At 39.3% G+C, this 15,382-nt stretch overlaps 2 protein-coding genes across 4 annotated transcripts in view; one reads left to right on the top strand and one right to left on the bottom strand.

Annotated features, from left to right (window-relative positions):
• The window catches only part of FGD6 (FYVE, RhoGEF and PH domain containing 6), a 78,776-nt gene extending 75,551 nt beyond the window's left edge, over window positions 1-3,225 (bottom strand). Inside the window, exon 1 of the mRNA XM_035900999.1 lies at window positions 3,099-3,225. Coding sequence (XP_035756892.1) covers window positions 3,099-3,225 — 127 coding nt within the window. The remainder of the gene's footprint in view (window positions 1-3,098) is intronic.
• Window positions 3,226-4,264: 1,039 nt separating this feature from the next.
• VEZT (vezatin, adherens junctions transmembrane protein) overlaps window positions 4,265-15,382 on the top strand; it is a 56,890-nt gene continuing 45,772 nt past the window's right edge. For 2 of the 3 annotated variants that reach the window (XM_035901052.1, XM_035901051.1), the window contains exon 1: window positions 4,265-5,633. In XM_035901052.1, the coding sequence (XP_035756945.1) occupies window positions 5,508-5,633 (126 nt within the window). In that variant the 5' untranslated portion in view covers window positions 4,265-5,507. The remainder of the gene's footprint in view (window positions 5,634-15,382) is intronic. The other variant, XM_035901054.1, reaches the window with a different exon arrangement.

The raw sequence follows: 15,382 nt of genomic DNA, 5'->3' as shown, positions 1-15,382 counted from the left end.
CGTTCCCTCGAAGCCGCCTGCTCCGGCCCCGGGGAGCCGTTAGGGGCTGAGGAGGGGTAAGGGGCCGGCCGGGGTGTAGCCAGTAAATCCCGCTCCCAAACCCGCACCGTTCAGGCAAAAGGTACATTTCAGCACCCACTCACCTGTGCAGCAAGTACTGAAACTGCCGTGCCTTTCTAGTGTTTGCGTGATTTGCAGGATTTGCATAAAACTTCCCCGGTTATATCGCAAGTCTTTTTAGTTAATGGGGCTACAATAGCATCCTGGCCTTTTTTAAAACAGTGGGTAAATACATCTGCTCTTGCAGTTCAGTAACAAAATCGGATCTGTTTGCAGCAGGTAAATGCAATTGCACCTTCACGGAGGGCACACCTGGTTTTGCAGGTGTACGGAGATAGGGGTTGTAGAGAAATACTGTCTTTAACATTATTAATCGCCATAATAGCAATAAGGCTTCTGGTTTTACCAGGATGCAAAAAGCTCCTTGTATAAAGAATGACGGTTTTTTTTCTCAGCTGTGTAAGAGCTACCTGTATATGGCTTTGGTCTGTACCACAGAGTTTCGCGTTTATCCACAACCAGCCTTGAATCCTAACAATAAAACCTGTTATTTATACTGCCACTATGTTAAATTGCTGCCTTTAATGGCATAAATCCGTGGTGAGAATTTATTTCACGGGTATAACGCCTGCCCTCTGCATTTCCTTCTTCAGTAAAAGTGATACTCATTTTACAGTTCCACGGTTCCTCGGTTCATGCAGCATTTACCATCTTGATTGAAAAAGTTCTGCTGCATCGGGAGTAGAAGATCTCTCCGTATGTGCATATGCACTTCCCTATTTTCTTTGCATTTTGGGAATGGATTTCCATCACTAGTAAAGGCTCTTTGATACATTACTGTATCAAGCGCGTGTACTCTGTGTGTGTGTGTCTATACACACTTACAGGTATACTGAGTGACATAGTAACGCATCTTTCATACGTTAGGGTACAACTATAACATCAGATAAGCAACAGTAGGAAAAATACAGACTTTTTTTTTTTTTTGGTTGGTTGATTGGTTGGGGTGCAGAGCAGGGTGAGATACCTGCTGATAAGAACGCGTACCTTGAAATATTCACAAAAATTATCTCCAGAAGTACTCAGGAGGGTTCACGCTATTGTAAAATGAAGGCTCCACGGAGAATTATGAACGCACTCCACACAGATGAGCCAGAGATGGGAATTAGCAAGGAGCTGAAAAGTATTTTGGTAGTTAATGCTACAATATATTTATTTTTTAATTATTGCTTCAGGGTTTTTTTCTTGGGCCCTAAACTCTCTTCCTTAATTATTCATCATTTCTGGTAGGGAACTAGGTTTGTTCTGCACCTCGGCAGGTCACTTGCCATGTTGTCCTTCAGCGGTCAGTGTTGCAAGGAGGCTTTCAGCATTGAGCCCTAGGTTACCGTGAACAGCTCTTCTCTCTGTGCTTTTGGAGCTCTTGCGAGCAAGGTATCGGTCAGTATTATAAGCGGTAGTCGTGCGCTAACAAATGCGTCATTGGGAAAGAAGTGGTCCTTCATGTTTTTCGTACCCAACGGAATGGGTAGGAAAGGGAAGAGAAGCAAATGGCCTGTGCTTCAGCTGTTCCACATTGCAGTTACACATGGTGTTATTTTCTCCGCGTTTTTCAGGTCATAGCTCTGTCTGACAGGCCCTGAATACATCAATGACAGCAGCCTGCATTACGCATTTTGCAGCATCAAACAGGTGATAGCCTGCTGATAGATATTTATGAGCTTCCAAAGACCGATCATTTTTTTCACTATCAAAGTATCTTTTGCGTTAGTGTTCTCTCTGAAGGAAGGGAAGCAGAAACATGGCACCACTGCCCTGGGAAAGCAGTGTTTCCCATCCAGTTCAAGAGCCATTGCAGATTGTTGTGACTGAACAATAATAAATGACGGGCGTTTTACTTTATCCACTAAGTGCTGCCATGCTCTATCCAGTTTACAAATTAATTCCTACAGCAGCCAGCGATTTTCATTCACCGACTACATAGTCCTCAGCACTTCAGTTCTTGCATTTGTTACAACCAGTTGCTCTTGTAATTAAAGTGCTGCAGATATTGGGGGGAGGGGACAGAACCCAAGAACCACAGAGGTGCCCCTGATAGGCTTGGCCTGGGCTCGTCTGCCAGCAGCGTGTCAAATTAAAAATTGTTGCAGTGTAGAGCAGATTGTACTAAAAAGTGGAGGAACAACGAATGACATTCTTTATTAACATCTGTCTTCATTTATTAAGGGAGATCATGAGATGGGAAATTTGATGTTATGTTCCTTGAGTTTTTTACAAAATGGGCTAGAAGACAGAACGCTGCAGTTACAATGTGGTGTGCGTGGCAGTCACAGTATAGCCCAGAGTCCTCTGGAAAACTGCGGTGTTTTGTGTATTTTGATATGAGACTGGAATTGTATTAGGGTTTTTTTTGTTTGGACAATGACATCTCCTCCTTGTTTTCTATTTCTTTTTTTTAATGTACAAATAAAGAAGTTCCTTGTTCAAATTGGCTAAATTTCTGCATCGTTATTTCAGTGGGAGGACTGTGTCAGAACTTCATTGCTTTGATAGTTAATAACTACCATCTAATTTCTGACTGGAAATTTATTCATGGCCACTTCATATCTACTTGCACTTCTGCTAATATTGTCCATTTGCATATATAGTCCTTATATATCTCTAGAATTTATGTCTCCTAATGTATTCATAGAAAGAAATCTTATCCAGGCTAAGGATTTTGCTAAACTGAATAATCCAGTATATTTTAGCTTCCCTTCACAAAGCAGATTTTCCTGTTCTTCATTTTTGGTCATTTGTTTGTTTGGGTTTTTTTCTTTTACCTCTACTTCAGTTTGAGTTCATCTTTCTTTACCTTAGCTTGCAGCGTGGTACTCTGCATACTTGTCGGGGTCTTATACAAGTATTTTCACTTGCTTCTGCTGCGAGTACTTTGTTTCTTGCATCCTAGGCCTACAAACAACTTTCTCAAGTCTTCATACTGTTTGACTCGGTTGTAATGTGGTGGGATAACCCCTCATGTCTGTGCTTATTGTTACCAACAGCTTCCACATCATTGGAGAGTTTGTGTAAGGTCTTGCTGTTGTCTACTGTTAAATCGCATGCCGTTACCAGTACCCACTCAAGGTCATCCAGTTTGTAAGATGTTTCAATCCTTTTCTGCATATATGATGTTACTTGGTGTTACTGGGAAATTTCATTAGCATGCTTTTTTGGTATAAGGTTAATTAAGGAAAACTCAAAAGCTTTGACCAAAGACTCATTCTTTTAGGAACTCCACCTTCTTCTGATCTGATAGCTTTCCGTTCAGCATAACCCACTGTTACCTCTGCCATCTACATATTTGGTTCTTTTCCCATCTTTTTCATCTTAACTGTACAGTATCAGAGGTCCATACCCCAGATGGCACAGTATAAAAAGCCCATATAAATTTCCTGCATTTCCTTTATCTAGAAAAATTAGCTGTCTTGTCAAAGAAAAATGTAGGGCGAGTATGATACAATCTACCTCTGGTGAACCCATGTGATACCTGTTTTGATGATAATCTGTTTTCTTCTTTGTATTTGAATTTTGCAAGAAAGAATAATAATTCTCAGTAGCATGCTGGCTTTTGATCAGATTCATAGGCCTGACATATTCCTGATTGCTTTTTTTCTCATTGTAAATATAAGCACTATGTTTGCTTTTTTCCACTTTGGAGTTCATAGATTTATTAAAAATCCTTTCTGCTGGATCTTTGATCTCCTGTGCCCATTCTTTCAGAACACTGGGATGAAGGTGATCCAGACACTGCTCTTTGAGTGTATTTTCAGTTCCTGATTTCTGCTTCCAGCTAAGTCATTTGCCCTAAGTTGTAATGAGCTTGTGCAAGTTTGGGGTTTTTTTACATTTGGATAGATATTAAAGCTATGCTCACAGAATCACAGAATGGTTGAGGTTGGAAGGGACCTCTGGAGGTCATCTGGTCCAGCCTCCCTGCTCAAGCAGGACCACCTAGAGCCAGTTGCCCAGGACCATGGCTAGACAGCTTTTGAGTATCTCCAAGGACGGAGACTCCTTAACCACACTGGGCAGTCTGTGCCAGTGCTTGGTCACCCTCATAGTGAAAAAGTGTTCCGGTTTGTGCTCATTGCTTCTGGTCCTGTCACTGGGCACCACTGAAAAAAGCCTGGCCCTGTCTTCTTTGCACCCGCCCTTCAGGTATTTACATACATTGATAAGATCCCCCCAAGCCTTCTCTTCTCCAGGCTGAACAGTCCCAACTCCCTCAGCTTTCCCTGGTGTGTGAGATGCTCCTTCCTTCAGGTTCACCCAGACCATTGTTGGAACCTATTCCCAGAAAGTCTTCCTGACTGTGTCAGTGTATGGTTCTGGTGGAAGGATTGGAGCTGACTTTTGTTGTTTTCCATTTTAGTGCTTTGTTTGCAGAAGACAGTTAATCCGTGCAAGCTTTTTCACCAAGTTGCACAAAAAAAATGAGATTTTGACACCCACAATGTGAAACTGCCACCACCTTAGATTCTTAAGGGCTTTTTCATACACGGTATTTGAAATACAAAGTGTGCATGTGGAATTGTGTAACATATAGTACTGAATTTCATTGCCATGAACATCTCAATTTTGTAAAAATTTTAATTAGAAAAGAAAGCTATTCTCACTTGAGACATTGTCTTAATTAACTCATGAGTCTCGTGCCATTCCTACAACCAGTTCTGTCCGTATTATTTAGTTAACGTTGCTATTCACTAGCTATTTCAGTACTAATAGAAATACATGTTAAAGAATAGCCTCACTGAAGGCTGACTGAGTGTCATGGTGGTACTGACACTGTTGAATCTAATCTTTTATTCTAGATCTAGAAGGTCTGATCATTAGAATCATACAATCGTTTAGGTTGGAAAAGACCTTTAAGATCATCAAGTCCATTAGCATGACTCCAGACTTTTAAATTTGGGATTTATTATTTGTCCCGTTAGAAATCCCAGACTGAAAAATATAATATAAATTGCATACGTGATCTTTCCCAACTTCAAATTTTACTTTGTGCAAATGGGAGAATAATACAAAGTTAACAAAAAGATATTTTCTTTGGCTCGCTGATCTGTGTTAAATCTCCGAATCCGTACTAATCTGTATTTAAAAAGAAAACAAGCTGGGAATGAACGTGAAGAGAGTCAAAAATCTTATGTCCGAATTCAAAAGTTATATCTGTGTAAAATACTGAACACAGCTCTACTGAGCCTAGAATTAGAACCCACAAACTGAGAAGAAAGATTTTGAACGGGTAGCAGGTGCTGTCATTTCACAGCCAGCCCTTGCTCAAGCAGTCATCTTCCCATCACTGGGGAAAACATGCACAGAAATGGAATTTACCCTTTCCAGAATTTGGGGAGACATTGTCTGCGTTCTTTGTCTTCTTGCTGTAGTGGAAGAAGCTAATGTGAAAAATGAGTCCTGGAAGCAGTGGAGAAGTGCTTTACAAGCCCCATGCCATCCTGAGAGAGAAGAGAAGCACCAGGGCTCAGCAGAGCTGGCAACTACATGGCCCTGGGTCTGGCCTGTGTGGGGAGGAGGTAGGAATGGTGGAGGCCATTTCGGAAGGATGTGGGACAGAAGTGCTTGGGAAATACTGGGCAACATCATGATGCGTTCAAATGTCAGGTTCAGAAAGACAGCTCTCACGGCATATATAGGCAACGAGCCAAGATGCTGCTTGGTGCTGAGGGGCATGGAGGATGCCTACATATAATGTTCTGATACACAGATTTCTATAAGATTCAAGAGAGATTCCAGGAAGAGGGACCGCCCTTTCCCAGCATAATACAACTATATTCAGAAGAGCCTTTAGCTGTTGTGTTCTCTGCATGCCTACAATAGTAAACCATGTCTGAAATATCGTATTTCTTTGCTTAGAATGCTGGTCCATCACTAAATCAAGATGTTCAAATCCTCATCTGAACCCTTTTAAGCGAAATGTGGCTTTTATCAAAACACTCAGTGATGTTTGTTTTCACAAATGCTTTCTCCACCCAAATTGAGCTGTTCTAAAATGATTTTGTTTAAAAAATGAAACAAAAACAAATGAAAACCCCAGGAAACCTAACCTCTGAAACTTTTTGTTGTGATGAAAATTTTAAATCACATTCATTCAAAAACCTGAAGGCTTTAGGACTTGCAAAAGTAATGTGATTTTCATCAAGCATCAGGCTTATAAATGTTGTATTCTAAAAAATAATGTCTCGAGTGTTATAAGTTAGGAAGAAGAAGCAGCTGAAAAAGAACATGCACACAACTTCAATGGTAGTGTCAGTAATACTTCTTCAACAGGATTTTTCTCACCAAATATTGGGTGGACTAAAGATGTAGTACTCTCATTTTATACATATGCATGAAATAAAGCCAGTTTTAAATACACAGTTCTGTGAAACCCACAGCTCACTTGTCATTATGATGAGCTCGTTCTGAGACTGCGCTTTGTCTGCCTGTAGTGTGGGCTGTTGCCAGAAGAGGTGTTTGGGCTTTGCTCCCCTTTTCTGGCTTATTCCCATCCTCTTCCTTATGCTGGCACCTGGATTTGTGGGTGATGCTGTAAGCTGGCTCAGGAGGCTGATTAGACTATAAACTAACCTGGCTAAGAAAGAAAGAAAAAAAAAAAGATGGATTTTATTTTCTTTTTTCTTTTTTACAGTCAGGTCAGTTCCTTGTTCCATCTCACCATTTGGCTGTATAAATATTACCATTAGTGTTCTAAAATGGTACTGCAGCTTTCATCTGCACCCACTGGCAATGGCAGATTAAATTGACCATGTAAATGCAGCCTGGGGAGATATCTCTGCTGCAAATTGCAGTGTATTGTAGAGGCACCTGGACTAGTGACGGATGGACTATTTCGGGTATTTTGCTTCTCAGCAGTCTGCTAAGAGGAAGGGGAGGACGGGCTGTGCTCCTTTTCACCGCATGACTGGGAGGCAGGTGATACCAGAGAGAAAATACAAGAAACTGCAAGCTTAAAACTTTGTGAGAACAGTCTGGTTGTTGCAGAGGCCAAGTAAACTCATCAGGCATTTTAGGATAGCAGTAATGTCGTATCTGAACAGATAGAGAAAAGTATTGTATGGGCTGTATGGTGTGTGAACCCACATTGCCTTTATTATTTTTGATAGAAAATTTGAAGACAAAAGTACATGATTATCCATAGTAAATTTTGAGGTCTGTTGGTCCTAAAATTGTTTAATCCTCTGTATTAATTACTCTGGGGTCATGTTTATGGGAGAGTTAATGCTGCAGTAATGCTCTCACAACTTCAAGTCATGAATCAACTTCCTTGAGATGCTTGAATAAACAAAATGACTCGCTGTACTTTTCTTTTAGTCTTTATAATGTGACTGGCTCTTTTGTTTCTTGGATGCTTTTTCGCTTCAGTAAAGATGCTTGCTTACAGTGTGTTGTCATTAAGAGTCAGAATGAACATGATTTATAACGGATAAACAATTAATTCTTTGGAGCTGGTGTCTTAAAGAGGTTTCCAAAATGCTTCAGAAATATTCCACTAGTTTACCAGTCAGATGCATTAATTTCTTTAATTTAGTTTTGAATGTAAGTGAAGGGTAGAATCTGGGAGTTGTTAGTAACTGGTGTAAAATAAACCAGTTTTCCTGCATCAGCCTAGTCTGATGACCTGCATGATCAGTGATTTCCCACCCGAAGCTGCAGGTACAGAGTCTGGCTGGCCTGTTGCCCTGTCCTCCAGGGAAGGTAACATGGACTACTTCCAGTTTTTCATGTATTTTTCATCTCTCTCCTCATCAGAAAGGTCCTGCTCAGCTTTTCACCTGCATTCACAGGTCCACTTTTAGATGGGTAAATAATCCAGAGCTCTCAGTGAGTTTCAGGGCTTTGTCTAGTACATAATATTTCTTTCTAAGACTTTTCCACAATGGCAGTAATGTGCAACCGCCTGCTGAAAATGCAAAGGAAAGAGCTTTCCCATGTCACAGACCAAGCAAGACAGAACTATACACAGGCTGTAAGACTTTCCTAACTCTTTAGGACACATGGGTGCATGCAGAATTAGATATATATCGTGCATCAGAAAATATCCGGGAACAGTAATAGATTAATGGCTTTGAAGTAGTTCTCGGAGCCTGCTTCTAAATCAGATGATACAGTAGTGCTGGAAAAACCAAGGTCTACGCTCCTGTGGCAGTGAAAGCAGAATAGGAAATTTAAATGACTCTTTCGCTGCCTTGAAGTCATTGTCTAATATTAGCCCTGTCAGTGCCTGGCTCTTCAGCAGTCGGAGCACAGGAGGAGGTGGTTACCAGCCAGGAGAGTATGACCGAGGCTTTTAAATACTGTTGCTTGGAAAGTCTTATTAATGGCTGCATAGAAGATCGATGTGCAATAATTCTTTCAAGCGGTATCTTTTTAAAAGCCTTTAGCAATCTGTCATCCTCATCTCCCTCCTCCCCAGGCAGAAAGCCACATTAGTCAGGAGAAATCGCAGTCCTGGGAAGTTTCAAACTGCATCCGCTGATGCCGTCAGGAAAATGCTACTGTGCAGGGCCACAGGTGCAATTACACTGACGGCTGCTTTTCATCCTCGGCTCGGGTCATCCTGGAGGGACAAGCGGAAAGAATCGGGGAGGCGGGCGAGATTCTGTCAGGTGCATGGGAGCAGTACCGAAGAGAAAAATGGAATGCCCTCTTCCAGGAGACAAAGATCGCGCTGTCTGTGAGTGTTAGCTCAACTTCTCCAAACCTGTGTTTTCAGAGAGGGGGGAGAATTTCAATACTGTTTATTTTGTTCAGCGTATCTGAGCCTTTGCTGACACTGTGGTAGAAATGTTTAATTATTATTTTTTTTTAACTGATAATTCATAATTTGTGGTTATTTTGGAGGTGGTTTAAGCTCCCACAGTGGTTTTGGCGTGTGAAACCTCTGCTTTGGAAAAACATGTCCGTATTTTAAGAAGAGATCTTTAAACCTCTTATTTTGTGCAATGGCATTAAATACTATTTTCGAGGTTAATCTGCTCCATTAGCTATGGTTGGAAACTAGAGCAGGGATTTACTAGGTAGTAGATTTTATCATAGTAAAGGACACTGGGCGTGGGAAGCCCCTGTCTCTAATGGAGAAATCCTGAGTCACTTCATGATGCGTCAGCAAAAATAATTTGGGTGTGGCTTTGATTTTTCAGCTGCTACTGTAGCAAGACTATGAAAGCTCACGGTTTCTTAATCTGATTTGTGATTGCAAAGGTTTCTTTCAGAATACACACAAAATGCCTCACATATTAAAGTGCAATATCTGTGCTTGCAAGGCTGCAATAGATGTAAGTATTTGAGTAGATATCTATCAAAAGTAAGCTCTTTTCCGAAGCTAGGGAATTCTCTACTGTAACAACCTTTCCATCATGTAGCAGTAGGCAATGTTATATATGTTTGATTACCTTTAATGTTTGGCTTGATTTTTATTTATTTTTTATTTATTTTTACTGTAGGCTTAGAGTTGCAAACACGAAGTTTAGTCTTCAATTTAGGTAACGGGTTTTTTTCTAACCAAGTCAGTGCTGTATGGCAAGCGGCATTAAAATAAGCATTGGGAAAGGGTTAAAGAACAAAACTAATTTAGTGGACTGTTCTTTAATCCTGGGTGATATATCTTGGCTTTAGAATGAGACTCAACCACTTTCAGCAATGAAAAAAGGAGAGTTGTAATTAAACGTATGTATGTGAGTGAAATAATGTTTAGTAGTGGGGATCTAAAATAAACATGCTCAGGGAGTTATGAATGAGAAGGAAAGGATTTTCTTGATTCTGGAATCGGGAGCTTTTATAAACCCATGCTATACTATAAATGCCTAGTTACAATTTCATGGCTTTGCAGTATGACTGACTGTAGTCAGTTCGAAAAGTCATAGAAAAATAAGTGGGTTTTTTGTTGTCAGTCTCCACTGAGTCCCCAGAAAACTCTGATTCTTAAAATTTTCAAAGAGTATATTCCTACTCAGTGCATTGACTATTTTTGACTACCTTGCTTCATTTATTACAAGATTTTCCATATATAATCTGTACAAAGTACACAGAAGAATAATGGCATTTTGTCTTCAGTCTGTCCTGGAACTGTTTTCCATTTCCAGCACTCATTTTGGACAAGTAGCATAATAAAAACATGTCCTGGCTGTAAATGTAATGCCTGTCTCTTGTATCTAGGTGGTCTCAGAAAGTGACTTAGAAGAAGAAACTTGGAAGAAACTTCAGAAATAAATACTGCATATTGCTGAAAAAAACTGTCTTGGTATTCCTCACTTACTTTAGCTAATATTTCCCATCAGTAACTGGTAGTATGATGGTAACATAACAATAAGCTGAATTATTAATTTTTTTTTCTTCTCTACTTTGTAAATTATTCATTACCATGTCATTCTACCAGAGACAACTAGAAATAAATAAATGAACCTGACTGTCAAACATGAGTAATGCTAACTATTCTAGTTATTATCTAAATTGAGAGCGGTTGAAGGTAAAGATTCAAAAATATATGGAAATAGATTCCTCTAGAATAATATGATGCTGTATTAATAGGAAGATAAGATTATGTATTTTAAATTTCCTTTTCATGTGGTCCACTGAAGCAACGTTGTTGTCCATTTGCCTGACATTCTAACATAAAAGCTTTTTTTCAAATCTAAATTATATATTTTTAAAATTACAACCTATTACTGCTTACAAGGATAAACTTTCTGGTATGTCCTGAATTTCTTAAACTAAAAGTTTGGTATCTATAGTATATGCAGAAATGTAAATTCAGTTGCTCTTTCGCCCCCCCCCCCCAATGTTGGACTGTTGAAAAAAGGAACGCATGAATTTGGGGCAAAGAAAATTGGGAAGAAAAAAGGCAGATCCCTCCTATTTTCCCCAACCAAATAGATTTTTAATATTATTATTAAATAATTTCACCTGGTATTTGCAGGTGAAAACAGCTGAGCCTGACAGTGCTGATGAATGACAGCGTGAACTGAAACCAAAGAACTTTTCTCACTGTTAGAAGTGCTTGTGCAAGAATATGTGTGTGTCTGTGATCTTTTTTATGGGAAAGAAGGCATTTAGGAGTGAGAGGTTTGGGTAAGGATGTAAGCTAGAAATTCAGAGCTATAATTTGTAGGACATCAGATACATTATGAGATTTAATTATTGTTTTTAAAGCTTTGGGAAGATGAAAAATGCTTTGTAAGCATTAAGTATAATCTGTATTGAAACAAGCCATATATAGAATAGGGTATTTTAATGGTGTCATATAGCAATTCTGTAGTTCCATAATTAGTGTTTTTCTAATTCTTTGATAATATTGGAACTTTTGTGTGAATGTTCACGTACATAAAATCTACTCTTCAACTTTTTAAAATTCCTTTACTGGATTTTCTAGCCATTTCTTACATATGTCATGGGAGAAATTTGCTATAGACTATTGGAGACCTCCACACAGCTTTCCGAGCGACAGGCTTGTCAGTATCATTTAAAGTCGGGCACTATCTAGGACATGGAATATAATAAAATAGTGTGTGTTTTTATCTTAGCATAGGCTAATGTATGTATGCCATCAGTGATATTTCTAATAGAAGAAGAGTGTCATCTTCAAATTTTCTGAGTAAATGTAAAGCTGAGTGTGCTACACAAGAGACCTCACTCTTTAATGGAAGAATTTTATGATCAGTTCATTAAGGTTCTTAATAATCTAATTTCACAAGGGCCTCAAACCACTTCTTGTTCAGTGCTTTCTTTACCCACATCTTACATGCTACTCATGGAGTCAAAAAGGGGAACAAAAAGGTGGTTTTTCTTAAAGCATAAGGGATTTTAGTCACGGCATAATTCTTGGTCATTTAAGTTAATAAAAAATGAGTTTTTTCCAATGTGCACTTAAATTCCGCTAATAATCTTCCAGAAAAAAATGGGGAAAGAGAAAGCAATGTGGAGTGAGAGAAATGTTAGGGGTTGTAGCCTGAGTACTTTCTGAGAAACTGAAAGAGGAGAAGGAATATGTGATAAACAGTCAAGCAAAATTTTAATCAATTATCATTTGCTAACTCAATAATCAGAAGACTGATTTCTAGTTCTGAGCAGTGATTAAAAAAATGAAAATCTACCCATAATGGGACTCTGTAAAAGCTTTCAAAAAGTTAATCGGAAGGGATTTATGTAAAACCTAGTAAGGTGCCTGTATTCCACCCTGATTGCAAGAACAAATAAAATTATTCATCCTAGCTAGGGGCTAATGTTGCATTAACATCGGGAGAGATTGTATAATTTTTATGATTTCTGTAGAGTAGAAAATGTACTAATTACAGTTAGATGGAAGGTTTTGATGTTGCCAAATATCCGGTAAGAGGGAAGAATTGGGCATTCTTACATCTATGCAATATTTCACTTACTAAATGTAGAATTGGGGATTTTAGCTAATTCTCTCTGTCTTTAGTGGGCAGGGTCTCAGTCCGTCTCTGTCTCTCTGCCTTCCTTCATCCATTTTTGTGAGGAAATGGGACCAACCTAAACAGCATTAGACCGTTTTTCTTGATCAGCTTGTAGAAAATTATCTCATCGTGGAGCCCAAAGTGAGGTGCACCCTGAGATACTAGTGGAAAAACTCCTTGGTATATTTGGGTTATTTTGCCAGCTGTCTGTGTGTAGGTGAGTATGAATAAAGTACAAGAATAGTGTCAAATGACGGCTGGCCTTGCTTGTGACAAGTATGATCAAGATGATAATCAAGATGATGGACAAGTCTGCCAAGAGCCTAGATATGATTTCCTTGGAGGCCTGCCTGGAGTGAGCATCAAAACTGTGATTTTGAATAAAACATTCTCTGTTCACCTACTGTTTTGTCTATGTGTCTTCATCTAAACGGGGAAGATTCTGTCTGGTTCTGATTGAAGCCTCCTGATTGAAACCCTAAAGCCTCTCATGGGGGGGTGTTTGGGTTGCTCCAGGTGTGCTGGCAGCACACAGCCTGGCTCTGTATGAAAACCATTGTAAGAAGACAAGGTTATGCATATCCGTTCATATTCCCAGTTATGTCCTGAAGTTATTAAGTGAATTTAACAGTGTCTTAAATAAGAGAAGTATTCTATTCTATGATGTTTTCTTTTCCATTTTAATTAAGTAATTCTGGTCAAGTGGTAAATTCTGGTAAGGAGAGAAACATACCTTCTTTCCAGCTGGTCCCGATCAGCACGTTGTTTAACTAGAGTTAGGTACATTTGAAAAAGTACTCAACCATGGAGGAAGGGTACTTGAGGAAAAAAAGATAGTATTGAGTTGTCACACTGGAAAAATTCCCGCGAGGAAATGAGTCATTAAACTATCCTAGCGTTTTGTACAATCATTTTTGTGGTGGGTGAGGGGGATTGCCTGTACCTGCACAGGGCTGGGTGTTGGTATGAACGTTTGAGTTTCAGGTCATGACTGGACACTGAATCTGTTGTGAGTAACTCCAGGAGAGCATGCAAAAGTATGCACTTGTATGCTTTAAATGGGTAACAGTGATCAAAATAGCATTTTGGTGATGGGGTTAAAAAAAAATCCCGAGAGGTAGCAAGTTAATTTGTTCAGCTAGTATAAATGATTGTTTCCAAGATTTACTGTACAGCCAGCAGTCATCTGAGATGTGGCCATGTTGGTAGATGGCCACGGTAGAGGTGCCTTTTTCACAACTTGCACTAGCAAGTTAATGATAGTTAACAATTTGTAGTAGATGTTCTGCTGGTGGTTGTTTCTGCAGACCTCTGCAACTGTATTCACTGTAAAGTTTTTACTTCTTACTCACAGTATTTTTGGTGTCTCACTGATAGCATGTTGGAATTCTTAAAATGTTTTGTGTTCTCCCTATGCAGTTTGCTAGTGTTTGCGTACTAGCGTGGGATGGTGCTAAAGTTCTTCAGAGGTCAAAATGAATCCCTAACTCACTAGGCTATTTAAGACAGGTGTTCTTACAAAAGAAGTCTCTTTACATCTCTTGAGTAGAAGAGGATTGAGCATAAATATGCTTTCCATCAGAGCTGTCATAGATACTGCCAAATATGTGGATGTCAACAGAAAAATAGTGGTTAAGTAAATCTAGATATCCGATGCAGATGAAAACAAGAAAATTCAGAAATCTCTATAGATAAGTATCTAAACATGTAAAAACCCACTTTCTGGTGATCAGAGTTCCACACTTTCTCTAAGAAGTTTTTTTAAGGACTTTTTGTACATTAGTAGTTTTTCCAGCAGCTTAAAAAAGGTGAGGGGAGGTTGTTGGTTGGTTATTTTTAAATAACTATGGTACTCCTTTGCCGGAAGTGCTACTACCATCTGTGGAGAGAGCAGAAGCCTTTTTCTGCCTTGTTTTTCCATTTCTGTAAAACATTCTGGGTACCAAATCAGGTTGCACTGAGGCTTCATTTACTGAAGTTGGAAAAGTTCTCTAGTTCTAAAGTTTGTTTCAGTAGAAGTGGTTCAAGGTATGATCTATTCAATTTTTATAAAATTTAGGAAAACAGTGTCATTACATATTCCAGAGTCACACAAGAATATTTTAAAATATATTGCCAAATACATAGTTTATTTATTGAAAACATGTAAGTTACAAGCTAAAGAACCCTACCATGTAACCTAGAAGAAATATTTCTATAGGAAAAGTTGATTGGTTGCACGCTTATTTCTCATCACATTGTTTTGTATGTTGACACTCTTGCAGCCTCTTTCATTATGGTTAGGTAAAAAGTTAAGGGAGATATTTAAAGCAAAATTTTGGTTTCTTTGGTATTAACTATGTCGTTTTTTTCTGTTGCATGCAATTACAGAATGGTTTGGGTTGGAAGGGACCTTAAAGATCATCTAGTCCAACCCCCCTGCCTTGGGCAGGGACATCTTCCACCAGATCAGGTTGCTCAAAGCCCTGTCCAGCCTGGCCTTGAAACAATTCCAATGATGGGACATCCACAGCTTCTCTGGGCAACCTCTTCCAGTGGCTTACCACCCTCACTGTAAAAAAATTCTGCCTTATAAATGGAGATTCGAAAACTCTTTTATTTTAAAGCTGTTACCCCTTGTCCTCTCACTACAGGCCTTGGTAAACAGTCTGTCTCCATCTTTCTTATAAGCCCTCTTTAAGTACTGAAAGGCTGCAGTAAGGTTTTCCTGGAGCTTTCCCTTCTCCAGAATGAACAATCCGAACTCTCTCAGCCTTTCCTCACAGGAGAGGTGTTTCAGCCCTCTGATCATTTTCATGGCCCTCCTCTGGACCTGCTCTAACCTGTACCCTAGGTCCATGGCTTTCTTG

Source organism: Egretta garzetta, unplaced genomic scaffold (genome assembly GCF_000687185.1).
Source record: "Egretta garzetta isolate BGI_Z169 unplaced genomic scaffold, ASM68718v1 scaffold38, whole genome shotgun sequence".
Lineage (NCBI taxonomy): Eukaryota > Metazoa > Chordata > Aves > Pelecaniformes > Ardeidae > Egretta > Egretta garzetta.
This window is presented reverse-complemented; position numbering and strand designations above follow the sequence as displayed.